The following is a 25,553-nucleotide window of genomic DNA, read 5'->3' on the forward strand; positions in this document are numbered from 1 at the left end:
TTTTGACTGTTTGTTTATATTTTTCAAGGTTCAAAGCAAGTTAATCCTACCATTGTCACTGTCTTTTGGACTTACTAGCAGTAATTGCTTCAACATAGTGATTCATGAGTTGTCAAATTTGGCTGTATCAAAATTGTTCTTTAGTTTTAAATGTGGATTTTAGAATATAAAATACTATTTTGCCTAACAGTCGCCATAGTGCAAGTCACAAAAACTTCGTTTTATATTCAAATACCTATAAAATGGCTAAAAGAATGTAGTTTTGTCACAGATGAGAGAGGCCACTCGTTATAGCGAGGTAAATACTCCCCAAATTGCTGCGAAAAAGTATCAAAATAAGTTGAACCGCTTGAAATAAGGTTTTGTCGGTATTATGACATCACAAGCTGTAGTGTTATCTTGCCTTGGCAACAAAGTGTGCGGAATTTAGTTTTTGAGTTTACTCTTTGAAATAGGTATACGTTCGTAAAAGCTGTAAACAACCGTGCATTTTCGAATTACAACCCAAATTCAGATCTAGATAAAGATTCTGTATTCTGCTATAGCTTGTACATATAGACTAAAGCATTTTATAGCGCGTGCTATTAAATAGAAAGTTTTTGCACTGGATTGAAAACCGTGTTTCGTATAGTTTTTCAATATTATGGTTGATATACTTTACTGGCATATAGAATATGTCGCGTTTATCACTAAAAGTTACGTTATTATATTTAAAATGTTACAGTTTCATTTTATATGCTTTTTCAGACATTCAATTTCTTAAACTTTTTGTAACATTGTTCAAACTTTAAGTACGGTACTTTAACGAAATTATCCGCTTTTGCAAGAATTAAACCATACTTTCTGGAAACTTCTATTAATCTGATGCCATCTTTATCGTTGTGACGATTGTCGCAAAACAAAATGGATTACGACTCCTCTGGATATAAAAGCAAGAAGCGGTCCGAGGTTTACTCATCCGATAATGAAGATTCATACTCCACATATTCAGAAGATTTTGAAGACGATTCAAGGACGTCTAGTTATGAAGATATAAAAAAGGCCAACCGGTAAGAACTTTGCCCTTTTTGTTGAAAATTTAAATAAATGTAACTTATTTTATCTTTTCTGCTGAAGCAAGGGCAATCTTTACCTGTGTGTTTCTGTTTCATACACTTCGTGTCAGTAGTATATTAGGAGTTACCATGTATGTAACTTTGTTGGTGCTTATTTTAAGGGGATTTTCTTCATTTTTTTGTGCAGGTATTCGTTACAATTTGCATACAAATCAAAAACGCCTTTGAGTTTGAGGCAAAGTTAGCAATTATACTTATTCATACAGTTTTTATATATTGTATGGTTGTTTTAGACGCCACCAGCAGCGGAGACATGTCAAGAAATTAAGCATCACAGATGATTCTTCTACAACAGTAACCAGTGCGAAAAAATGTAAGTTAAAATAACAACATTTACTCCCTAAGTATTTTGCACTGGTAACCCGAAAAATGGGTTTTAGGCTTGGCAGTGACACTATTATCATTTCTGGTGTATGTGTCATTGGTCAAGACACTTAACAAAGTTTGGAATTTTTAGATAGGCCTACCCAATAATTGTGTATTAAACATAACATAACATATATTTACAGCCGCACAAAGTGAGCCGAGAAGAAGAACACAGAAAGCGGGGGTTAAACTTGGCTGGAGGTCAAACAGTTTTACTAAAGATGCAAAACGAAAATCAGGGACAAAGGTATTTGTATGACAAGTGTATAGATAATAGGTTTTGGAAACAAAAACCTACATCCCAGGTCTCAGGTGTGCCTCACTGAAGACCTTACCTTCATAGAATAGACTGTACTAGTAATAATAAGCCTCAACTCATTACCTTTCTTTAGGATGTAGTAGCAGCAAGAATGATGTCAGCGCGACGCAATCGTATAAACGTTCTAAGCAATGAAATAAGAGAAGTGCAATCTAGACTTAATGAAGTTCTCAAGGAAAATAAACTACTTAAAACATTGCAACACAGACAGGTAACAGGACTGTAATTTGAAGATTAACTCTTTAATCTCAACTAGAAAAGTCCAGCACTGTGGTTCAGTGGTTTGGGCACCAGCATTGTGACCCAACAGTACCGGGTTCGATGCTTGCCGATGCTACCTGCTTTGATTGCAAATTTTGCAATATTATGTGTCCTTAGACAAGACACTTAACCGCAATTGCTCCAAAACAGTGATTGTTAATGGTTTTAAGGTCTGAAAAACTTGCAGAATTTACAGAGAAAACAAGGCTTATTTTAGGGGAAAAACTTGTATTTTACAGGAAAAAGCATTACATAGATTTGAAGATACAGAAAACGACCTTCCAAGATTAATAAGCCAACATTCAGAAGAACAACGTGTGTTAAAAGCTAGACTGAGGAAAAGTCAAGACACTGAAAGAGTTCTGGGTAAGAATGGAAATGTTTTGAATAATTGATGTAATAATTAAAATTAATATCATGTAGGCAGCTAATTGTCTTGTTTGTTTAGACTTCTTGGAAAACTCATTTGAATTGAGTCTATTATCCACTATGTGTGTCTGGTGTTTTAAGTATGGTCGACAATTTGGACAACCCTTTACTGACTACAGGGTTGGAGCAATTTTTCATACTAAATATGTTGAATAAATACCCTAAGTATGACATCACAGAGGGTAAACTACGAGACACTAACGATGAAATGACAAAAATGGAGAACACATTAAAGAGATTAAAGAAGATGGTATACGATCGTAAACTTGGTGAAAGATCGGAGTTAGCAAGGCAACTGGCTTCCGCTGAGGACAAACTTTATGAAGCAGAACGAAAAAATAAGGTGTGGAACTTTGTATGTATACATGTATAAATTTGGCCTAAACATAACAAAAAGGGGTGTTGCAAACGCTTTTGAGTGATTTATCACTTTAAATCAATATTCAATGTAACCTCAGACTGTATTAGCCATCTGTTATAACTTTGTCAGTTTAATTTTGTGCTTGAAATGAGACAGGTCTGACCCTGCCTGCAAAATATGTTTTGTCAAGCAGTGTAAACTGTTCTTTGTGCCAAGAAACTGTCTGGTGTTCTATTATGCTCCTGTCTTACTGTGATTTTTGTGTGCTGTTATCATGGAAACTTTAAAATAACAGCTGGTATTTGTACCAAACGCCAGGCGGAAAGACTTTTTTGTATTAGTTGTTGTAAAAGTTAAAGAATATTTGGTATTTGTAACATTTGTGGTACATTTTTTAAAGATTTTGGTACATTTTTTGTGGGGATTTTTTTTCTAATTTTTTAATTTATCATGTTTTTCTTTGAAATTTTGATTGAAACTGTTTTAGTAGGTCATTTTTCAAGGCATTGTTAGCTTACAGTAGCTGTTATAATGTCACAATACAAACCCAATCACAGTAGAGTAACATAGCATTATCTATGGTTGCTTACACAACAATACCTCCATCATTTATTCATGGATTTCCAGTTCAAACCCAGTGTTCTTACAGTACTATATATGCAGTGAACATATTATATTTCTGTTTAAATTAATAAAAATTATTCATATTGTTTAGACTTTAGAATAAATGCATTTAGTTTTTTTCTTTGGCTTTGATTGTTTAGCCTAGACACTTAACAGCAGGATAAAAGTTTTAGGTGCAAAGCATATGATGTTGTTACCCCTGTTTCAAAAATTGTCACCCCTAACCACCATAATTTGTTTTATTGCATTTTTAAAAGTTTTATTCAAAATTAAATTCAAAAAAATTATTTTATCAGCTTTACAACCAAACTTTGCACATAGTAGGCCTTTACAATATATATACTCTTTAAAATTTTCAAATTTTTTCTTCGCTAGCTTTCCAAAGTAATGGACCACTTGAAATGAATAGATACAAAACACGTGGTTTCTTTTGTCCTCAAGTAGCTCCTTAAACTGCCTGTTTGTTTGTTTCTTCTCCTAGAAAGTGTTTACCAGTATTTGGAAAGGGGTTTCGCTAAGAAAATTGCCGAATTTTTTGGTTTTTGTGTAAATTTTTGAATGGTTTTAAATAATTTTAAAGTAAACAGTAAAACTTGTTTTATATGCACATAACACCATAGGTAGCATGAAACATGGAGTAGAAATTACACCCAACACCCCGTACTTAACCACACAATGTATGAAACATGGTGTGAAATTTACAACCAATACATTACTGTGTGAAATTTACACTTAAAACCAAAGACTTTTACTAGTTTTACAACATATTTATAAAACGTTACACACATTGAACTTTGTTTTAACAATATTATTTTCTAGGAATTGGAGAAAAAGATTGAACTATCCACCAGTAGTTATATGAGGCAGATCAACAGTGAGAGAAGCAAACACAAGGAAACTAAGGACAGATTGGATGTTCTACATGAAGAATACCAAATAATGCAAAATAAATTAAAAGTATAATATATACTGAAGGTTATAAGTGATCATAGGCGTCATTTTATTTGAATTTTTTAACAAGTTTGGGCGACGTTAAAATGCAGTTCTTGGTTAAACATAGGGAACCTCATTGATTAATATGGTGAATGCAGTATACTTTAGCTCTGCTCTTTTTTAAATCATATAATAACAAGTAAAAGTCGTTGAAAGGTGTAAAACTGTAGTGTTAAACATATGATGTCATCTATGTTTCAAAAGTAGGGGTGATATGTCACCCTAAGCACTCCTAACCTTACCCCTATGGGTTTAAGTATTCGAATATTTTAAAAATAGTTTTATTTTATAATTCAGGAAAAAGAAAGAGCGCTTGAAGTGAGCAACATCTACGCCTTACGTGTTAAACAAAGTCCTGAAAAATCATTTATTTCCGGAAAAGTAGCCGTTCTGAGCCCTCGGCGCATTCAGGATAAACCAGCCCCCCAAAAACATGACCCCTCACCCTTACCCCTGGTCCCTACTGAAGAAAAAGCAGCCCCACCCCCTAAGCCTCGTACCCCTACCCCACCAACAGTGCAATCTCGGCCCCCAGTTAGTACAGCAATGACCAACGCGACGGACTTCCGAAAAACAGTGAGATCTCCAGATGGAAAAAGTCCGACACTAATGGATATTAAACAACCGATAACTCAGGATATTTCTAAGGATTTGGCTGGTGTCAAAATACCAAGTAAAGAAAGTGACTGGAGAGATAAAGAAGGTAAGACAATTGTTATCGATTTCGCTTCGGTTTTTAAATATACATTTTACTTTTTTTAACAAAATCCTTTATCCACAAAAATTTAAACAAAAATATTTTTGTCAATTTTTTAACTAATATATATATATTATAATAAAATAGTTAATATAACCTGAGGTAACATTGTTAAATTAAATCGTAAAACTCTGTAGCCCAGTCACAGTGTGTATATGGGTCCAAGGCTTGATTCTGCTACAAAAAAATAGAAACGATTATATTTTTATGTTCGATGCAAAACATAATTATCAGGGTCTTGCTTAAAAACATTTTCTTAAAATAGAACATATTTAAAACAGTTTAGTATTTGGGGTTTTTGCCGTTTTTTTACAGAAAGAAAACATATTTGATTAGTTTTATTAAGCATTATACATTCTTCTATACTTTATACATGCATGAAAATTTGGGTTTAGTTCATAAAATATGCATAGTACTGTGCCTGCATATTTAATAATAAATAAACCATAACAGCAGATGGCTGTTTCATTTAATGCATTATCTAATATGTGCCTAAGTTTGGCAGGCAGTAGATAGCAGAATACTTGTTTTAAAGTTATATATAGGCCCTAGCTAAGAAAAATTGGATGTCTGTAGAATTTTTCGCACTTTGAGTTTTTCTCAATTTTTGTCTAAGTCCTTGGCTGTAAATTTCGTTTAAACCTGTGTTCTCAAGTGTGTCTTACTAAAGCTATTACAGAATAAACTAGAATAGGGTTATACCAAAAATAGTATAAATTTGAATGAAATTTTCCGGCATTTTTTTTGAAATATAATTCGAAAGGGGCACCAGGTGTATAAACCAGAACACCTGTGTATAACGACTGTCGTTGCCCCACCATTCAAGGACAAAACAACTTTTAATTATTCACTTTTATCGCATAAACTTTATATTTCAGATGAAAATCGTGGAAAGTCAGTGTTTCTCACTGCTAATTTTGAGTCACCTATGATCACACCTAGTAATACTTTCATCTCGGAATCAAGTAACGTTGGGAACACTGCACCCAGTGCTGCGCAAGTAAGTAAAATAACACCCATTTTAAATCCGCCAAAATTCTAAAACTGTTGTGTTTTAACGTTTTACCATATTCTAAAACATTTTTTATTTAACATTTAAAAAATAAAGTTCAGTATTTTTTCTACTTTTTATGTTTTTGTTGTATTTTTTATTATTTTTAATTTAAATTGTAAGCACTATCCAATCAGATTCATTCTTTCCAGGAAAATCAAGCCAATCAAGTGGAAGATAACAAAACTCAAAACGGACATACTTTACCAAGTTAGTTGCTTGTTTTCTATTTATTATTTAATATTTTAAAATGCTGTTTTTTTTCCTAGATGGTAATAGTGTTGCTCAGGAAATAAAGAGAAAAGAAAAACAACTGGAAATGGAAAAGAAAAAGGTAGGAATGATAGAATAGAATAGACCGGAACCAATAAGCCTACATCCCAGGTCTCATAGTCATGTGTGCCCCACTGAAGACCTCACCCTCATAGAATAGACTGGAACCAATAAGCCTACATCCCAGGTCTCAGGTGTGCTTCACTGAAGACCTTACCCTCATAGAATAGACTGGGACCAATAAGTCTATATCCCAGGTCTCAGTTGTACTTCACTGAAGACCTCACCCTCATAGAGTAGTATCTCCTATTACTTAAATGTTTCAAAATCAAAAGTATCTTTTTACAACCTATCTAAATTTAATGTCTTCTTCTCGCAATTCTCTCAGATGGAGGAAGAGAGAAAGAAGAAGGCAGCACTTCTTGCTAAAATCAAAGACGTTGAAGAGAATGACTCTATAGGAACACCTACTGGTAAGAAAAACGAGGATTCATTACGACAGTTGCTTAGCAACAACAACAGTAACCAAGGAAATCCAAAGGTAAGAAAAACAGGACTTTTCTTAGTTTTTACTTTTTTTTGAATGGATTAGTTAGGCAAAACATGTGAATTAAGGATATTCTTAGTATAATGTTTTTTAAAACACAATTTAAATTTTATTTATGAAGTTTCTATATGGATGAGGTTTTTACCAAGCCACTAGGGGACCTGAGATATAAGCCAGAGTTGGCTCATTATCAAAAGAGCTAGACTGGCACTGTACTAAAAATAATCAGCTGTAGTATTTAAAGTTAGGTTTCATTAAAACAACAATAAACTAACAATTATATCATCACAATTTATACACCATATTGCGTCATTATATCTCTAGGCATCGCCCAATACATTACGAAGCAAAATACCAGTTTATATCCGAGATAGTCCATGTAAGGACACACCATTATTACTACCATCAGAATACCAGTATGACGATATACAGGGCAGTTTAGAATCTCCTAGGAAGGGAAAGAAATTGTACAGGTTTCCAAAAGAGGTATTTTACAGGCAGTTACAGATCGGATAGGCTAGCTAATAGATATGTATTATGTAGCTTTAGATTTAGTCTTAGTTTAGGTTGTTTTATTCTGCCAGAGCCAGGTCTCTAGTGCGTCATTGTGGAATGATGGTCCATTACCCCCAATTTAGGTGTAGTAGAAAGATACATAACATAATGATAACTTAAGTTGAGAAAAATAGTAATGATCTATACTGCTGGCGCTATACAGTTGTACAATTGTTATCTTATCCTTACTGTAATTCTTTACACAAGAATTATTTAACTCTGTGAGCACCAGATCAGGGTCAGATTTGCAGTATTTTTTTACAAGTTTAGGAAAATTATCAAATAAATCTTATTTCCAAGTTGGTGTCAATTTTTCCAGAAGTCTATATTAAAATAGAATAAAACAACCTATAATTATAAACCATATGTTTAAATCCAAGGTTGAGAATTTGCACCTCGGAATTCCTTCAACTTTAGAACAAAACAAAAAGCTTGACCCTGAGTTGACCTTCGGTGGTTATGCTCCAACGATCGCACCACCCAAGAGGAAACGTAAGATATCTATGTTTTTATTATGTAAACATATAAAATGTGAAATTTTTGTTTTTAAATGTGCTTCTGTCTAAAAGCAAAGTACATTAAAACTGATAAAGTGGTACTGTGATGCAATAAAGCACATTTAAACACCAAAAAAATACCATCAAAAGTATAAAATAGAACAGTAAAACACCAAAAAATGACAGTTACAACACAATAAAATAAAAAAACACCATTAGACACGCAAAGAAATCAAAAACACCATTTAAACACTTATAAAACCATCTAAAACATTCTAACCACCATATTAAACCAGCAGCACGTAGTTTAACACACCAGAAGAAACCAGCTTCACCGTCTGGTTCCGAATCGGACGAACCAATGTTGGATCTGGTGTCTGGGAAATCTAAGAAGCCAGAATCTGATTTGCTCGCAAACTTATTTCCTGGACAAGCTAAACAAAAACGAAAACCAGAACAGGTTAGGGCAGTTACATTGTTATAGTTTTTATTATTTTTGTGGGCCTTTTTTTTTTTTTTTTTATTTATCTTTTTTTAACGTTAGTTCTGTTTGCCTTTTTAAAATCTTTGTATAGCCTATACATTTAAACAATTTTAATCTTAAAAAATTAACTACAAATAAACTCTTTCTATTAATAGCACTGTACCATTTTTCATTTTAGTCGTTCGTACGAGAGTCGTCACAACTGAAGACCACACCTCGAGCAAAACCGGTTCATTCTGGTTACCCATGGGAGAAAAATGTCATGCCTGCTTCACTGCAAGGTAAGAAAAGTATGTACTGAAAAAATGTAACTTTCTAGGTGATTGTTTTTTTTGGATTTTTTATAATGTGTCTCTGAAAATTTATACAACCCATCAGTGACCACTGGGACAGAGAAATTGACGTTAAGTGTCTTGCCTAAGGATGCATGCGACCATAATAGTAGCAGCGCAAAGCCTCTAGCAAGCCCATTGGTAGAGGTGTATAACATGTCTTTCCGTTGTATACGGGGCTTTTGCTGAGGCATGGTTAGAAAACCATGATGCATGGATAGGTAATTTTTTATCACAGGGTACTTTTTTATCAAGAAATACTCTGCCTTCTTCATGGCAGACAAAACACTATAAGGGGCATATCCTATGCTGAGTAACTTTTTTAAAAGCTAGGAATTATAAAACCAAACCAAAAAAAGTTCATTTTTTTCAACCAATCAGTGTTTTGTTTCAGGTAATGGCGATGCAAAACCGTCCAATCAGAGAGCTGGAAATATTTACACGTCACCAATTGTAAAAGCGGCGCCGAGTAATGATGACATCGAAGAATTGACATTATGATGTCATAACCATGCCTTGTGACATCACACCAAACAAAAACTGAAATATTTTATTTTCCAAATAAACAGGATAAAACTGGCCTGGAATTTGTATGATAATCATTAAAAACTAAAAATATAGTTAAACTTGTTAAAACTGGTCTGGATTTTATATAATAATCGTTATAAAACTTACAAAAATAACTCACAAATTGGCTACCTCAAACTCACTATGGTACTGTATTCTTATTTAATACTGTTTATACCTTTAAACCTGAAAACTTTTATGTAAACATCAAAAAGTTACTTTTTCTGTTAATTACATTTTTTTGTCAAACCTAATTCCTATTTTAAATGGCATAATAACTCCTTGAGTAAAAACTAATCATTTTTTTGTTTATTTATGTTTTTTAATTCTATTTCCACTATTTTTGTAAAAAATTCTGTTTTAGTGTTAAACTGTGAGACCTGGTTACGAGATTGCTGAACTTAAGTTTTTCTGTGATGTAATAAATATATATCTACGTTTTCTAGATTATAAAGAAAACAGTTTTTTGAGAAAAATGTTTAATCTAAAGGGGCGAAAGTGTTTAACTATATACTATCACAATATTTATTTTCCTTTCGAATATGATTGCGAAGGTCAAATGAATGAACCACGAAGAGAAGAAAATCAACAGCAAAATGACAGTCGCTAAAACATGGATAAAATGCATAGGAAAGAGTATCAGTTTAAAAGCTGGCTGTGTAATACAGGTATTATGCTGTGAAAAAGCACATTTTAAGTGGTTTAAACTTAAAGCACTGCATGTTTTAATACCCTTGAGTTATTGAATCGTTCTAGCCAGTTTTGCAGACAAGCAGTGTAGGCCTACACCTAATTACAAGTGTATGTTAAGATATAGTTAGCCACCAACTAATAAACGTGATTTCCTTTTTCCCTCTTTAAACAATTCAAATCAATTTTTCCAGCGAGCAGTGTTATAACATCTGTTTACATGTGAATTCAGCTGTATGATAAGATATAATTAGCCAAAGCTACTTAAACCTGAATGCCTTCTTTACCTCTTTAAAGATGAAGTGAAAAATTCGCTAAATATCCTAACCAAATTGCAAGAGATTTTTGTTGAACTATCAGATATAATACATAGACAAATTCTCTTTACTCAAAAATCGTCACTCTACGCTTAGCTTCAGTAAAAATGAATAGTTTTGCGTAAAAGCGGCGTACCTTTAAAATACAGCCAGACAGTTGAGTACCAGGTGAACCACCGCACGGTTATTATATATGTATTGCGCAACGGTGTTGTCATTTTCTGTCTCGTGATCAATGTCTTGTGATTTTGGGATCTTGTGATTAACAGGCTGTCTACGATTGGGAAATCTTTAGTTTACTTATTTAATTTCAGCAACGTTTCGCATTTTTACAGGTAAGAATCATAGTTCTATTTTTACTGTATTTGATCGCTTAAAACCTTCCTGATATGATTGTATTGCCGCGTGTGTATGCCGTATCATAACACAAACAAATATGTTGGCCTTTTAAAATATGCCCATGTTTAGGTCAAACGCCCAGCAATAAAATTGCATTTACAATTAAAATATTGTATGTTGTTGTTTATAACTCTCATTTTAACAGCCAAAATCTATTCGCAAAAGACTTTAATTTGGTGCTTTTTGACGTTGGTACAACATACGAATAACATGGACGCTTCCAATGAGGTAAATATTTTTCACTAACGATTCCAAAAGTGTCCCCACTATAAAACATATGTATACAATGTTCAAAAATTGATTTTAAAATCTTTATACTGAATTTAAAGTACTATTGTGCATTTTACAGTTTTAATAATATGAAGATTACTCAATAGAGTAGATTTATCTTTACAAATACATTTGTTTAGTTACCTATCAAAAACCTTACAGATCACATGCTAATACAAGGTATAAAGCTACCATTTGTAATGTGCAAGTGTGATATGACTTTATACATTATCTTACGTAGGCGTAAACAGATCTTATTTATTTTTCCATAGTTCCCCACAATGCCGGTCGATTACAACAATGGTGAGTAATATATTAAATTTCTTCTTGTGTCTTGTCTATTAATTAAGTCAAAATCCCATGCATAAACACAACAGTAAAATCATGATATCTGAACAGAGAGCATAAGATTAATGATCATATATAATACATGGTAACTTATAAGCGAGCATGAAGTAGGTAAAACAGAACACCTGTGTTAAACGACTGTCCTTTTCCGGCCACAAGTGGATAATTCAAGTTACATTTATTCATGATTGCCAAAAGCTTTGAACTTTTTACCCAACAAAATACACCCATATTATACAGTTTGGTAGTCAAAATAGGATGGATATAGTAACCATGTATACTGCTGTGTTTAAAAATTCTCTTTCATAAAAACTCTTTCATAACTTGGTATTGAGCAAAATGTGTCTGAATACTGTGTCATAAAACACATTTGCAGCCACTTACCCTTATCACAAAACAGATAGTCTGATCTGTTTATACAAAATCACTTATATAAGTCAATATTGGGACATGGGACACCTTTTCCTTCTATTTTCTCAGCTTATTTGGTAGTAAACAAAGAAGTTTCAGGGAATTATAAAGCCTTATCTTTACGACTCCCATAGACCGTTGTTAATTGTTTAAAACACGGGAGAGATATATGGATATTATGTGCTAAATATATCCCATCTTGCCCCGCATTACTATATATTGGTGTTAATACTAAATTAGACATTTAATTTTAAATTACTTTAAACAGATGCATCTGACAACCTGTTGAATAATTCAGGAAATGGGAGTTCAGCACAGTTTTCTGTATCACAGAAAGTGGGTAGTATTACTGTGTTAATCATGTTTTAAAAATATTATAAAAATACTTTTAAACCATATTTTTCCACCAATATAAACACAAGGGAGGCAGGGATAGTTAGACGCACATTCCTGCAAATTTCACCTTATTGGTTTTCACTTTTTACCTCAAACAAATTTCACTTCATTGGTTGTAATGTTTATTGTTTAATGAATAATATATTGCAGAAATGCCAAAGTATTCCTACTCTGACCCCTTAGGCTTGGCGTGTATGTTCCAACCTTATTTATTGTGGCAGTATTGGGGCCTTAAGACACACATAACATCATCTTAATTTTATATAAACAGACTGTTTCATCTGAAAGTTAGAGTATTACGTGTGTCTAAAGGAGGAGGGAAGAGAGGTTAGGGGGTCGCAACCCCCCCCCCTTTAAACCAAAAAAAAAATTAAAAAAAAAATTGACTAATGCCCTCTCCCTTATTTTTTTCTGGCTGCGCCACTGTCCATGTCACAACTTTAATCTGCCAGTTTCAGTGTGTTTTTTTGTTATGTTTCATGTAGGACAAACAACTAAATAAAGAGTTTCTACAACGCTGGCACTCGTTTAAAGGCCAGAAAGTTTTCTCTGTAGAAGCTCGACTGCAATTGGCAAAATCTGGTTTTGAATATTACCCATGCGAGGATGATGGAGTCGTAAAGTGTACAACGTAAGTTTACTTCCTATTGGATCTTTTATGGTACATTGCAAAGCCAAGGCGGTCCTGCCTCTAGCCAAAGTAATATGTGTAGCTGCTTAGTGGGCATATGTGGCCTTGAGCAAAAGAAGTACTGCCTTTGCCCCGTCACGCACGAATAAGTTAGTTCATTTATTAAACCAGAGGGCAGAGACCTTGCAGACCCAAATGTATGTTCAATTGCATAGTAAACATCACACTACAAACAAAAAAGCCATTCATATATTAAAAATTCATATTTTACAAGTTACTAATACATGTTGGGAATTTTTTATTTATATATTGATCTTTACTAGTTTTCATATTTCAATTCTTTATCAGGTGTAAAAACATTCACAACAACTTGAAAAAAGAAGACTTTACTGAACTGTACTGCTTGCATACGGCTACATGCCCATATTTTGAGGTCCCCTACACTGTATTACCAACCATGCTAGGTACATATATATATATATGTGTGTAGTTAAATTTTATTAATTAATGTTTTGAACTTCAAAATGCTTGCCTATAGACTAGAGGATTTGGGTTCAAGGCTTGACACTGCTACCATTGTGGGAAATGTGTTTTTAGGCAAATATCCAAACAAAAATCACCCACAAAGTTACATTTGTTGTAACTTGTAATCTGGCACTAGGTGCATGAAACAGAACCCGTATTATATCGATTGTAGTTGCCCCGCCACATAAGAATAAATAAGTTGCATTCATTTATATATGTCAGTGTAAAGCTGTGAAATCTTGTTTTATATATATCATATATTTTATTTATTTCTAGATGGTCGCCAAAGCAGAGGTGTGTCTGCATTCACTACAGAGGAATATACAGGTCAGTTGCGTTTAAAAGTTAATGAATTTTACCATTGGTAAAAAGATTACAATAGTGTATGTACATTGTTGTAATATGGTGATGTAAAGTATTGTTAACAATATATAATATACTCCATAGGTAAATAATCTATTTAACGTGTTTATCTGTTTATTTAATTAAGATAACAAAGACCATATTTGTATACAAGAACCAAAATATGCGAATGTAAATCCCACTTTGGAGACTGGAAAAGCAGTTCGCGGAAAAACAGCCCGCTACCCTGATGCACTTCAGCAAAACTATGGATGTACAACTATCCTTAGTATGATTGTGGAAAAAGGTGGATATAACTTCATGTGTTTTGTTGTTAAAATTACTTATTTTTCTATTTTAAGCCAGGTTACGGATTACCAAAGTTAATGGCTGTTTTTAAATTGGCGAAATATATTCTTGGAAAACCAAAGTAACTGCATGGTAAAGTTGCCAAGTTAATTTCCTACTTTTTTCAACTTTGGTTTGGTAGGTAAGGGTAGAAGGCATTGTTGAGATTTGCTAATATATAGATATGTTTTAAATTAGGACATCTTATTTAATGTAGTGCTTTGTACTGTAATATATGGGATCTTTTAAGTTGGGTGTAACTGTTAAAAGCACTGTGTGTACATTTACTTAGGCTAAGACTGTGTCACACTGGTTGCATGGGCGACATATGTAAGCATCCTGGGTGTTCTAAATCCCAGGTCCTCTACAAAGTCCCAACTCATATAGAATGGAACAGGCACTTATAACTCTTTACTTATACAGGAATAAAGGCTTTCACTGACTATTTATGGGGTTATCAAAGCGGTGCCCTTGACAGAGGTAAGAAAATGAATGTTTAAACTTTTTTTTTAATTTTAACAAGTTTAAAAATATTTAGATTAATAAAAAAAGAACACAATAAATTGGTTTGAACATAAAAACAATAACCTTTTATTTGGTTGTAAAATCGATTAGTTTTTATTTTCAAATAATCGGTAGGAAATTGTTCTATTAAACCTAGACACCACCAGTGTTTTCCAATCTTTTTTGTTTCACACTAATATTGATACAAAATAATCTTAAAATAGTTGTTAGGAAACACTGGTAGTGCTTTAATTTTTAAAGCTTTTATTACATTACAAAAAGGATGAAAAAAACAAGGAAACCAGTAGTTTAAAACTATTTCTAATTCTATGTTTCAAATGTTACATTTTATGCAGTGACTTAACATGGTTGTTATGAACTGAAACTATCGCCTATTCATGTAGTGTATAATGGTAAACTGTAAGTTGCATGCAGACACATGCTAATGTCATGTTTTTGAACAATCATTTCTGTTTGGTGCGTGTTATGTCCAAAATCCAAACCAGTGCTATTAAACCCTGTGTTTTAATCTAAAATAAGTTTTGTTAAAAGCTTGCGTTTTTGCTGCACATGTTTTTAACGCATGTATTCTTTTTCTTTTCCCAACTTCAAATAGTTGGATTTCATTGTAGTAATTGGTGGTACCTATCTCTGGTGTTTTTTGTTATATTGGGACAACTTATTTAATGCAATTAACTTTAAAATTAATTTCTTGGCTTGAAAAGGCCTCTAAAAACTTTGTTCTGCCTTCTTTTTCAAATAAGACAACAAAAATCACAACAAAAAAGCAATTATTCCTTTAAACAATAAAAAGGTTCACCCTTTTTCCTTTTTAATTGTTTGAAACTCTGTTCTTTAGGTATTTAGTGGTAAAGGGCTTGTATTCTATTAGAAAAAGGTATTAATAGTGATTAACGATATCTTCAGTAGGTAAATTCTATTTTACTTCCAACAGAATTTAATTTTACTTTGGCTCAATTTATAAAACTGTTCAATTTATAATTTTTTATCAAAACTTTTCAACTTATTTTTTTCAGAAAAATTCTTAGGTCTTATTATTTTTAATCAGATAAGGAGACCATTGATGCCGCTGAGCAGCTGAAAATATCCACTGAAAACGATGGCAATGTAAAGTTGAAGAATTTCATGCAAATGCAGGCAGTTTCTTTAGATAATGAAGAAATGGATCTTTACAGTCCCAGTGAGAAATTTCAGCAACAAGATTAATATCAGGGTAACAGTTTCTGTTGCTTAGTAGACCTGATATACAAGGCAATAGAATGTAAATAAAAACTTTAGCTTTAAGACAATCAGAGTAAGTTTTTGCTTTGTAAATGGCATATCGGAATCTGTAAAATATTTCTTCAAACACAGAAATCTTATATAGGCTATACTTTCGTTTATCAGAATATTGGGCTTAGTACAAATTTCTAATATTCACCTAAGAAAATTAAGAGCAGAATTAGAAGCTTTTTTCAAATTAATATTTTTTATAAATTATGAGATTTCTGTGCCTTTATTCCACTATTCCGCTTTTCTATCATTTTTCTATCTTTTTCAAGTCTTGTGTAATTATTGCACTACTTTTACTTTGTTTGTGCATTTTTGATAGCACTGTACCTTAATAACCCATTTACCTTTTAAAATTATATTAATGTTGTTAAAATTTTATAAGAAATATGCAAAAACTTTTGATAAAAGTTTTGCTACCATGACTAACCTAAAATTTTACGTTAGTTAAAACAATTTTGGGTTTTTTTAAAGTAGACTCTGTGATTCAGAGTTTGTTGTAGATAAAGACAAGCGATAGAAATATTGCTGTCTATAAACAACATTTACTATGCAGTTGCATATGCTTGCACTGTTGTCCGGCGCCATGGTAAATTAGTAGTTTGTCTCCAGCCCAGAGGTTATGGGTTTGAGGCTCAGAGCTGCTACAATTGTGGGCGCATGTGTCCTTGGGTAAGACACTTAGGGCAATTTCTCCAACCCAGTAGTCCCTTATGGGTTGTCCATAAACTATTATCAATACATTCATGAATTAATTCAAAGTAACTTGTAAGCGGGCACAAGGTGTGTGAAACAGAACACCCTTGTTATAGCGACTGTCGTTGCCCCGCTGCAAGAGGATGAATAATTCACATTTATGTTGGTAAGATATAAAAAAAATATCCAATATGTCTTTCAATGGAACATTGCTTAGACAAAGATTGGTTTACCTATATAGCAATATTTTTATGGCAATCATAAAACTATATGTCAAGTTATGACATGGCATTTATATATGCACCGTATAGGAACCATATATGGTGGCCTTGTATACCTCATGCCCCCCCCCTGCTTGTTGCAAACTATGCAACCTAGCTGATTAATTACTTTAACCAGTTGTAACCACTGGGTTAAAGTAATTATTTTTAAAGTATTCTCATATTTGTTTGTTTTAGTAAAATATCAAAATCGATTGATATTCGAACAAATAACAAAAAGATGAGTAATAGTGCCAAACAAGGTTATAACGTAACTTTGTTTAAAACGCTTAAACTATTTTCATTTGTAAGCTTTGTAGCTGAAATGTTTTGAGTCTCAGAACTGCTTTATGATGACAAAACTTCCTAATTGTTTTCTTGTAAACCTTGTTTACAGAGCATGAATTTTCATTAAAAAGCATACAAGCTGATATTTTATGATAAAACGAGTTTTTACAAACCGTTTTAGGCTGACTAAAATTTCATGTATGCATACTTTGAAATCATGTCTAAAAAGCAATAATTTTGTGTGTGACTTTTTTGCACATTTTACCCAATGTCCAGTCAACACATAAATAACTGCATTTTGCAATAATTTAAAGGTTGTGGTTGGTTATTAAGGTACTGCTGGTTTTTAACTGAACTATTCACTCTACTGGTTCTACTTGAATAGTTTGAAACCAACATTTTTATGTACATTTAAAAAAAAACAAAAATTGTTTTTTGGTTAATTTTAGGGTACTGCTGTATCTTTTTACTGCACTGTTTCTTATACTGGTCAAAATTTTGTGTTACCAAAATAAAAAATTTGGATATAATTGCAACCCATTTTAATGTAAAAACAGAATTCTGTTTTTTTTATTCTAATTCAATACGATAGTAACGTTTTGGACTTTGCTAGATTTTGTACATTTTTACAACTCTTGTATTTTTATGTAAATTTAAGAAAATCAAAAGTTCTGTTTTGTTCATATTAATTCAGTAATTCTTTTATTTCCAAAATCAAACTAACAAATTCCATATAACCATTCCTTTAATTCTGCTGTAAATACTCTGCTCTGATCTGTTCTAAAAATGATTCTATAATAAATCAAAATTTTAAAAACAGTTGTCTTAACTTTTTAGAATATATAGAATAATCCATGTTATATAAAACACAAGTCTGCACCATTTATTCACGAAAAACTCAAAATTTACATCACAGCATAAAATAAACAACATGAAAATCAATGGTAAATTTCTATAATTCCTGTTAAAAAATAAATATTAAAAACTACTGGACAGAAGCACTAAATGTAACAAAAATTTCAAAGTGCTTAAAAAATTACGAAAAATTTCCAAAATACGACCCCCAAAAATAATGGAAATTTAACAAAAAAAGTTTAAAAAAAGATGTTTAAAAAGCACTTAATGCGTTTTTCCCCCTCACTTCTCCCGGACCAGGAAGCCTCTGTGACCCTGTGACCTTCCGTCTCAACTGCTCAGACATACCAGGTAGTCTACTGAAGTAAATGCGAGCCAGTGTGTGTTTATTTTGCACCTTCAGGATGAAAACTTGCCCGTATGCCTGGAAATCAAAGTGAGTGTTTAAAATAAATGAATTTATTATGTTCATCCTTTTGTGGCAGAACAATGACAGTTGTTTTAACACAGGTATTCTATTTTACAGACATGAATATATGAATGTATCTTCTTTATCTTTGCGTGGCAACGACAGTTGTTATAACACAGGTGTTATGTTTCATACAACTCTTATTACTAATGGGTAGTCTAAATTGTGGCAACACAGAAAAACAATAATCACCCACAAAGTATCTTTGCGTGGCAACGACAGTTGTTATAACACAGGTGTTATGTTTCATACAACTCTTATTACTAATGGGTAGTCTAAATTGTGGCAACACAGAAAAACAATAATCACCCACAAAGTTACATAAGTGGTAACTCATAATCGGGCAAGAGGTGTATGAAACAAAACACCCATGCTATAACCACTGTTGTTTCCCGGCCACGCGAGGATTAACCAAGTTTATTCATCCATTACATTTCCATGCCCTCCATAATAAACTAACACAATTTTTTTACCTCATTCAGATGATCAAGCCTTGAATGAGCTGTGGCTTCATCTTTAGTGAGCAAGATGCAATTCCAAGGGGACCATTCTTCATCTTTATCCCATCTTACAAGCATAAGGTCATATAAGTCATCCCACGCACTTAGGATGCTCTGTGATCCCCATATGTTCTCAACAAGGTATTGGAGATCTTTTTCCTGAAGTTTTAGGAGAAATAAAATAATGTATTGGTGAAACTTGCTCTGTTAAGTATTACATCAGACACCAAACACACATGTGGTATTCATACACCTCATGCTCACTGCAGAGTTATAACATGGGTGTCTTCTTATACACCAGACATACATGTGGTATTCATACACCTCATGCTTACTGCCAAGTTATAACATGGGTGTCTTCTTATACACCAGACATACATGGTGTATTCATACACCTCATGCTCACTGCAGAGTTATAACATGGGTGTCTTCTTATACACCATTAACACATAATGTATTCATACACCTCATGCTCACTGTCCAGTTATAACATAGGTGACTTTCTTATCTATTAGAGACACATGGTATACATACCTCATGCCCAACGGGTAAACCTTTGACTACATTAGACACACATACCTGTATAAGATAAGCAATCTGACTATTATCAGCATATCCTTCCTCGGTGCGTCGTAAATCACGCAACATGATTCTGTAGTGAGAATAATCCTGTCTAGTACGAGCTGCATTGTCCAGTTGTTGAACTCTGTAGGAATATTTAGGTGTCTTAGTTAGCGTTTAGGTCCTAATCATAATGTAATTGTTTGGGTTTTTAATGAATGAATGTAAGTTTTAGCATTGTATGGCGGGGCAATGATATTCATTAAAAGATGTTTATACAATTTTTTTAGTGCATCTATTGGCTTTTTGGTACAATATGACTGTTTTGTTTTTTTGAATTAACGTAACTTTTTTAAGCTTGTATGGTAAGCAACAATAGACGTTATAACATGTTTATATATTTAAATGTAATAGCATGGGAAAAATTTTGTATGCTAGCAAAAAAGATTTAAATGTTTTAAATAAAAAAAAATATATTAGATATAAATAAAATCAATTGTAAAAATATGAAAATCAGTAAGAAATTGTTGATAACTTACTTTCTGCATTTTCCGACCGATCTTGAGTTTGCTTGTATTTTAAACTCAGTTGATGGGAGATATTGGTTGGCACTTGGACAGAAGTAAATATCTTTCCTCAGTGTACTGGGGTCTTGTGGAACCTTTTGGGGGGAAATTGATGTTTTATGTTTCAAGGTATAACAGGTCGGTGTTTATTGATTATCTTATGCTCACTGTCATAACATGGGTGTCTTCTTATACGCCAGACACACATGGTGTATTTACTGTATTCATACACCTCGTGCACAAATATATAAATAACCTTTAGCAATCTTGCGGCTTCCGGATTAAAGAGAGGATTCTTGCAATACTGGAGGAAGAGAGTTGCGATCCTCTTCCTCAATCCTTCCAAGTTTGCTTCCACTACTCCTCGCATTAGTAAATCCGCTTCTCGGTCGATCAGTTCTATGATTTCTCTTGTCAGTTTGCAATCATGCTCCTGGAAGAGAGAAGGAGAAGAAGGTAATATGAGATTGGTGGAGAGAGAGAAGAAGGTAAAACTTAAAAGAGAGAGAGAGGGGGAAAAAGAGACTGGGGAGAGAGAAGAGAAAAATAAAAACAATAAGAAAGAGAGAGATGGAAAAAGGTTTTTAAAGAATGAAATGGAAAACAATAATGTAGAGAGCTACAAAAAGTTTAAAACGAAAGAAAACACTAAGACTAAACGAAAAATAGGTATAAAAAAAGTTACAAGAAAATAGAAAGAACGTATTCTAGCTAGGTTAAAAATAGAAAAAATAGAAAATTTTGAGAAAAAACCGCTTTTGCACCAAATATAATAAGTACCTTTACTAACTATAAGATATTACCTTTACAGTATGTTTGAGTGTCAGTAGAACATCCAGGCGTTCATCTTGTGTGAGATACTTCATGTTAATACTGTTGTATATATCTCTCATTTCCTTGGCACGTATAGTATATTGTGTGTCCATCTCGGTGTAACGACCGTCGTATGCTTTCCATCGTTTAGGGGCTGCAGCCTGTGGATAAGAACAGTATTTCCCAATTATATTTTGAATGAATGAATCTTATTTATCCTTGCCTGGCAGGGCAATGATGGGCATTATAACACAGATGTTCTGTTGCATGCAGCTTGTATCCACTTTGGAGTTACCACGTATGTAACTTTTATGAGGGTAAGCGAAAAAATTCATGAAAAATATATTCTATTCTAACAAAAACACTACCCTACCTTATCCAGGAACTTTTGAATCCGTTTTTCTTTATTATTCTTTGCAGCATCAAGCTCATGCCTTCCTATAGAAGTTATGAGCTGCGTTTCTTGTTCTAACAACGCACATAAAGCTGCCTTTCTCTCAGGACCTTCCAATTCCTCATTGATGTGCCCAAGCTCTTCCAATCTCCATTCTATGAATTAGCAAGGTAATATATTAGTGTTAAGATTAGTTTTATTAAAAAAAATGTAACTTGTTTTTTCTTGAATGGCAGGTACAGACAGCCGTTATAACATAGGTGTTATGTTTTATACACCTAGTGCCTGCTTACGAGTTTCTAGTTTACAGTACACGAACAAAATTTATTTTCTAGTAGTCATTCCATTTAAGTATGTCACCATATTGGTTAACAGACTTTAGGTATGAAAAACATCAAAAGATTGTAAAAAATAATACTTCAACCAAAAGTTTAAATCTAAACCAATAACCCACTTTCAAGGGCAGCATACAGAAGGTCAAAATCTTCTTTTGTTTTTGGTTTCATTCTTCTCTCAAACTCTTTCTTTATCCGTTCCTCCTTTTCTCTTCTTTTTCTTATTTCCTCCTCTTTTTCCCACTCTATCCTCCTGTCTCGATCCAGCTTCAACTCCCTAACGAGACTCCTGGCTTGCCATCTCCGGAAATAAGATTGCAAAACTATGACCTAAAAAAATCATTTTAAAATGAAGGATTCTATTCTATGTCGGTAAGGTCCTTGCCAAGGATCTGGGATTTAGCCAGATTTGGCTTATTACCCTATATGAAATAATTGAATATATTTGTACATATATCTCATGCTCACTGTTACCAGACAAACATAGCGCATGTATACACATCATGATTACAGTCAAGTTATAACATGGGCGTCTACCTATACACAAGACACATGTTTGTAAGTCTTATACCTCTTACCCATAACATAACAACATTTTACATTTATAAACAGGTGAAAAATAACAAAAAACAAGCAGAGTAAAATTAAACTATATTAACTTACAGCTTTTAGTCTCCTTGCAAAATACTCTTGATAAGTTGTATATTTTCCAGGTGCCAACAGTTTGTCTTGCTCTGTTGAAACATAACAACCAACTTTTGTCATCTGGGTCGAAGTTGTGTTCGTGGTTTGACTTGTTCGGTTCCGTTCAAACACCGTCTGTGAAAATGTTTGTGTAAGAATCAAACAAGTTACATTCATTTGTTTACATCCTTACCTGGCAATCTCTGGTAAACTTTTCAGTCCCACTTGGAGGTCTTGTCTTTGCTTGTGTCTGTGCATTAGCATGATGGTATTCTACTCCAGATATTTTATGGCGGAACCCTCCAAGAAAAGGTTTACGTTTTACTGCACGTTCTATTTCAACCACTACGTCTTCGTATTCATTGTTTTCTGTAAAAATGTAAGAGGAATTGGTGAATATAAGTTATTATTCTCTGTCAGTCATTGTGATGCTGGTGATCTGTTTCATACAACTTGTGTCTGCTTATCCGTTTCCACATATATAACTTTGTGGGTGTTTGTTATTTGGGATTTTTGATTTTATTAATGGCTGATAATTCGGACAAACCAATAGTGACCATTGGGTTTGAGCATTTGCTATTAAGTATCTTACCCAAGGACACACAATCTCAATGGTAGCAGTAAAGAGCCTTGAACCCATTACCTCTGGGCTAGAGGCAGGCCTGTTAACTACTGCAATACACGCCAGTTGGAAATGTTGTGTAAATAATAAACCACACAATACTTACCTTTAATAAGTCTGACTGTTATTACATCAGATGACCCAAGTTGCTCTCTAGCACCAGTGGTTTTAAGTGGTGATGTCACAGGGTCACTTGAGGTCACATCTAACTGGATTGTACCAGTTGGAGCAACTCCCAAGTCTTTTAATGTGGTTTCAGGGTCAACTGACTTGCCTATAATGGAAAATTTATTTCTTTTTAGTTTGATCCAAATTCTTAGGTTAATGAGGCTACATGCGGTAAAGTTATGACAGCTGTACAGTCATCACACACACTGCCAAGAAAAAATGATCATGTTGAATAAAATATTACCAAAACAAGGTAAAAATATGGCTAGTAATGGTAAAACGAAAGTCTTTATTACATGCTTACGATTAAAACAAAAAAGGCTAGAAACACTATAAGTAATAAACCGTTTAATTAAATAATAATCTAATTGGAAGAAAACTGTGCGTAAAGAGTTACCTTCATATGAGAAATGCAAAAGGGAAGCTGGGACTTTTACATCACTTGATAGTTGCATGCTGAGTTGTTGTATTGTTACATTAAGTGGGGTGGCTACTGTTATAACTTCTTTGCTTGGGACAAGTTGGAACTTTACTGTAAATAAAATGGTATCGTATCTATAGATTCAGACTAAAAAAAAAATAAAAATTTTCTACAGGTTATGATTTTCAATCAATTTTTGATAAATTTATTCACCAAAAAATTCAAAATATTGACAAATTTGCGTGTTTTTTAGGTTTTATACAGTACTTTTTCTTAAATTAAAAATAGGTTCTGTTTCAATATTTTGCTTATATATTCATACCAACTTATCAATTTTGATTTTTTAACTTTGTTTCAGATTTTTTTTTCACCTGTCACAGTTGGTTCTTTTTCTTCTGTTACTTCATTCTCGGCCTTTGACGCCTCAGTAGCAGTAGGCTCCGATTCTTGCGGAGCTGTGGCGGGGAAATCTGACCTTTCTGTTGTTGCATCCTCTGTTACACTTGGTTCATTTGGCTCTGGCTCCACTGTGCGTTGTTGTTCAACTGGTGCATTATCTGTTAAAAATCTGGTTTTTACATTTATGTTTGTGTCACTGTCAAGCCTTTTATCCAAAACATTTTTTATTTTTCTGTTTTATCAACTGTTGTTTTACCGTTACTACCGTTTTTTCGCTTTTGTAAACCCTCTTGCTTTTCATTATTATAACCAAAGAGTAAAAATAAATTTCATTTATTCAAGTGTCTTGTTTCATATACCTTGTGCCCGATTACAGGTTGCCAAGTGTCTAACTTTGTAGGTCATAATATTTTACAGGATTTTTAAAATTTTAAGGTATATAGTGAAAATAGTATATATAATAAAAATATATATAATAAATATATATAATAAAAAAATATATATATAATAAAAAAGTGTTTTGAGATCTTGGCAGGAACTGCCATAATATGCAACCTAGTATATATATATAAGTTTTTACCTGAAGCTTCAACTGGTTGTGCCGTTTGCGGTTCAGCCTCATTTTCATTACTAACTTCTGTTGATTCTCCAGCAGTTGGGACTTTGAATGCAAAATTTAAAATATAAATACTCTAGATTATGCTACAGGATTTTACAGCAAAGATTAAAGGTTTAAAAGCAGAGCTGAAAATGTTTTGAGCAACAATTAGTCAATTAACTATACTGTCAGTTTATAAAGTAGAATTGTGTGAAGGGTTATAAATATTAGTTCTACTTACTGTTTGTTACATTTTCCTTTTCAGGTTCTGTTACTGGTGGTTGTTCGTCGGCCATTATATCAGAAAAGCTTAAATTCCATTAAATAAACGTGTATTCAGTGTAGATTTACAAACTTTACAGGTTTACATTTGTAAAACTGCTGCAAAATAATAAGGGACATTTACACTGCTAAAAACAGGTTTAAAATTTGAATTTAGTCATTAAATTTTATCACTGCTCTTCAGATAGTAATTTTATTCTATATTTTACAAGATGAATACGCAGTTTTGTGTAGTTTTAACAGAAAAAAACGCGCATTTTCTTCTTTTTATAAATCTTTCATAGAAAGTAAACAAGCTGTGGTGGTTGCTATGAGTTACGCATAGAAATAGTGTTTCGTTCTACGTCATATCATACGTAGCAGAAGAGTTTTGAACACCAGTTATTAACAATATATATATTGTATTACTGTACTGTTATATAGTTTTACAAAGCATTGCTTTTCGAGGGTCGCTACGCATGTATATTTATTATTATATGCTATATTTGGCTTTAAATGAATATTACCCACTATTTTGTTATCCTAAACAAATGCCATGGTATTTATAAACTTTGTTATTAATAAGCCACAAAAACGATGCGTATAGATTATAGTTTATTTTATTATCTAAAGTCTAAACGTTATAACACATTTCTATTTG

The 25,553-nt window shown here is 33.0% G+C and overlaps 3 protein-coding genes and 1 long non-coding RNA gene across 15 annotated transcripts; 2 read left to right on the forward strand and 2 right to left on the reverse strand.

The window, feature by feature from the left end:
• The first annotated feature begins 726 nt into the window (after positions 1 to 726).
• On the forward strand, positions 727 to 9,990 carry LOC149734876 (uncharacterized). 4 transcript variants are annotated; one of them, XM_089879666.1, is made up of 16 exons: positions 727 to 1,049; positions 1,349 to 1,428; positions 1,625 to 1,728; positions 1,874 to 2,011; positions 2,301 to 2,427; positions 2,670 to 2,833; positions 4,295 to 4,432; positions 4,766 to 5,171; positions 6,104 to 6,225; positions 6,429 to 6,486; positions 6,546 to 6,610; positions 6,938 to 7,090; positions 8,032 to 8,143; positions 8,445 to 8,608; positions 8,811 to 8,922; positions 9,359 to 9,990. In XM_089879666.1, the coding sequence occupies exons 1-16, from the start codon at positions 904 to 906 to the stop codon at positions 9,463 to 9,465; spliced, it is 2,196 nt and encodes a 731-aa protein (XP_089735792.1). In that variant the 5' UTR covers positions 727 to 903; the 3' UTR covers positions 9,466 to 9,990. The 4 variants fall into 4 exon arrangements, with proteins under 4 accessions (XP_089735792.1, XP_089735795.1, XP_089735793.1 ...); XM_089879669.1 differs by having other exon boundaries at positions 8,811 to 8,913; XM_089879667.1 differs by having other exon boundaries at positions 8,448 to 8,608.
• On the reverse strand, positions 8,145 to 10,674 carry LOC149734877 (uncharacterized). The gene is made up of 4 exons (XR_016385164.1): positions 10,509 to 10,674; positions 10,361 to 10,453; positions 8,796 to 8,906; positions 8,145 to 8,582 (listed from the first exon to the last, which is right to left on the reverse strand). It is a non-coding gene; the product is annotated as an uncharacterized LOC149734877 (long non-coding RNA).
• Positions 10,675 to 10,717: 43 nt separating this feature from the next.
• On the forward strand, positions 10,718 to 18,063 carry LOC149734878 (uncharacterized). Of its 9 annotated transcripts, none has more exons than XR_016385160.1 (12): positions 10,718 to 10,873; positions 11,083 to 11,165; positions 11,480 to 11,510; positions 12,235 to 12,302; positions 12,848 to 12,993; positions 13,342 to 13,457; positions 13,795 to 13,845; positions 14,009 to 14,167; positions 14,227 to 14,301; positions 14,632 to 14,688; positions 15,069 to 15,132; positions 15,782 to 15,923. XR_016385160.1 is itself a non-coding variant. In XM_089879693.1 (11 exons), exons 2-10 carry the CDS (start codon positions 11,148 to 11,150, stop codon positions 15,074 to 15,076), a joined length of 654 nt encoding a protein of 217 aa, XP_089735819.1. In that variant the 5' UTR covers positions 10,720 to 10,873; positions 11,083 to 11,147; the 3' UTR covers positions 15,077 to 15,125; positions 15,782 to 15,920. The 9 variants fall into 9 exon arrangements, 4 of the variants coding, with proteins under 4 accessions (XP_089735819.1, XP_089735818.1, XP_089735816.1 ...); XR_016385161.1 differs by having other exon boundaries at positions 15,069 to 15,125; positions 15,782 to 15,920; XR_016385159.1 differs by having other exon boundaries at positions 15,069 to 15,923.
• A 40-nt stretch (positions 18,064 to 18,103) lies between these two features.
• Positions 18,104 to 25,055, reverse strand: LOC149734879 (IQ motif and ubiquitin-like domain-containing protein). Its single transcript, XM_089879665.1, has 15 exons — positions 24,873 to 25,055; positions 24,614 to 24,694; positions 24,006 to 24,191; positions 23,611 to 23,745; positions 23,152 to 23,319; positions 22,617 to 22,792; positions 22,403 to 22,558; positions 21,859 to 22,069; positions 21,384 to 21,559; positions 21,001 to 21,171; positions 20,454 to 20,630; positions 20,171 to 20,292; positions 19,650 to 19,776; positions 19,044 to 19,229; positions 18,104 to 18,525 (listed from the first exon to the last, which is right to left on the reverse strand). Exons 1-15 carry the CDS (start codon positions 24,925 to 24,927, stop codon positions 18,355 to 18,357), a joined length of 2,298 nt encoding a protein of 765 aa, XP_089735791.1. The 5' UTR covers positions 24,928 to 25,055; the 3' UTR covers positions 18,104 to 18,354.
• Between the last annotated feature and the right edge of the window lie 498 nt (positions 25,056 to 25,553).

Source organism: Ciona robusta, chromosome 6, assembly GCF_009617815.1.
Source record: "Ciona robusta chromosome 6, ASM961781v2".
Classification (NCBI taxonomy): Eukaryota; Metazoa; Chordata; class Ascidiacea; order Phlebobranchia; family Cionidae; genus Ciona; species Ciona robusta.

Coding starts and splice junctions, on each gene's coding strand:
- LOC149734876 (XM_089879666.1), top strand. CDS start 904: ATGGATTACGACTCCTCTGGATATAAAAGCAAGAAGCGGTCCGAGGTT. Junction 1,050..1,348: donor GATATAAAAAAGGCCAACCG/GTAAGAACTTTG, acceptor TGGTTGTTTTAG/ACGCCACCAGCAGCGGAGAC. Junction 8,144..8,444: donor CGCACCACCCAAGAGGAAAC/GTAAGATATCTA, acceptor ATATTAAACCAG/CAGCACGTAGTTTAACACAC.
- LOC149734878 (XM_089879690.1), top strand. Junction 12,303..12,847: donor AGTTTTCTGTATCACAGAAA/GTGGGTAGTATT, acceptor TGTTTCATGTAG/GACAAACAACTAAATAAAGA. Junction 12,994..13,341: donor GGAGTCGTAAAGTGTACAAC/GTAAGTTTACTT, acceptor ATTCTTTATCAG/GTGTAAAAACATTCACAACA.
- LOC149734879 (XM_089879665.1), bottom strand. CDS start 24,927: ATGGCCGACGAACAACCACCAGTAACAGAACCTGAAAAGGAAAATGTA. Junction 23,746..24,005: donor AAAAGAACCAACTGTGACAG/GTGAAAAAAAAA, acceptor TTTTATTTACAG/TAAAGTTCCAACTTGTCCCA. Junction 18,526..19,043: donor GGCTTGATCATCTGAATGAG/GTAAAAAAATTG, acceptor TTTGATTTCCAG/GCATACGGGCAAGTTTTCAT.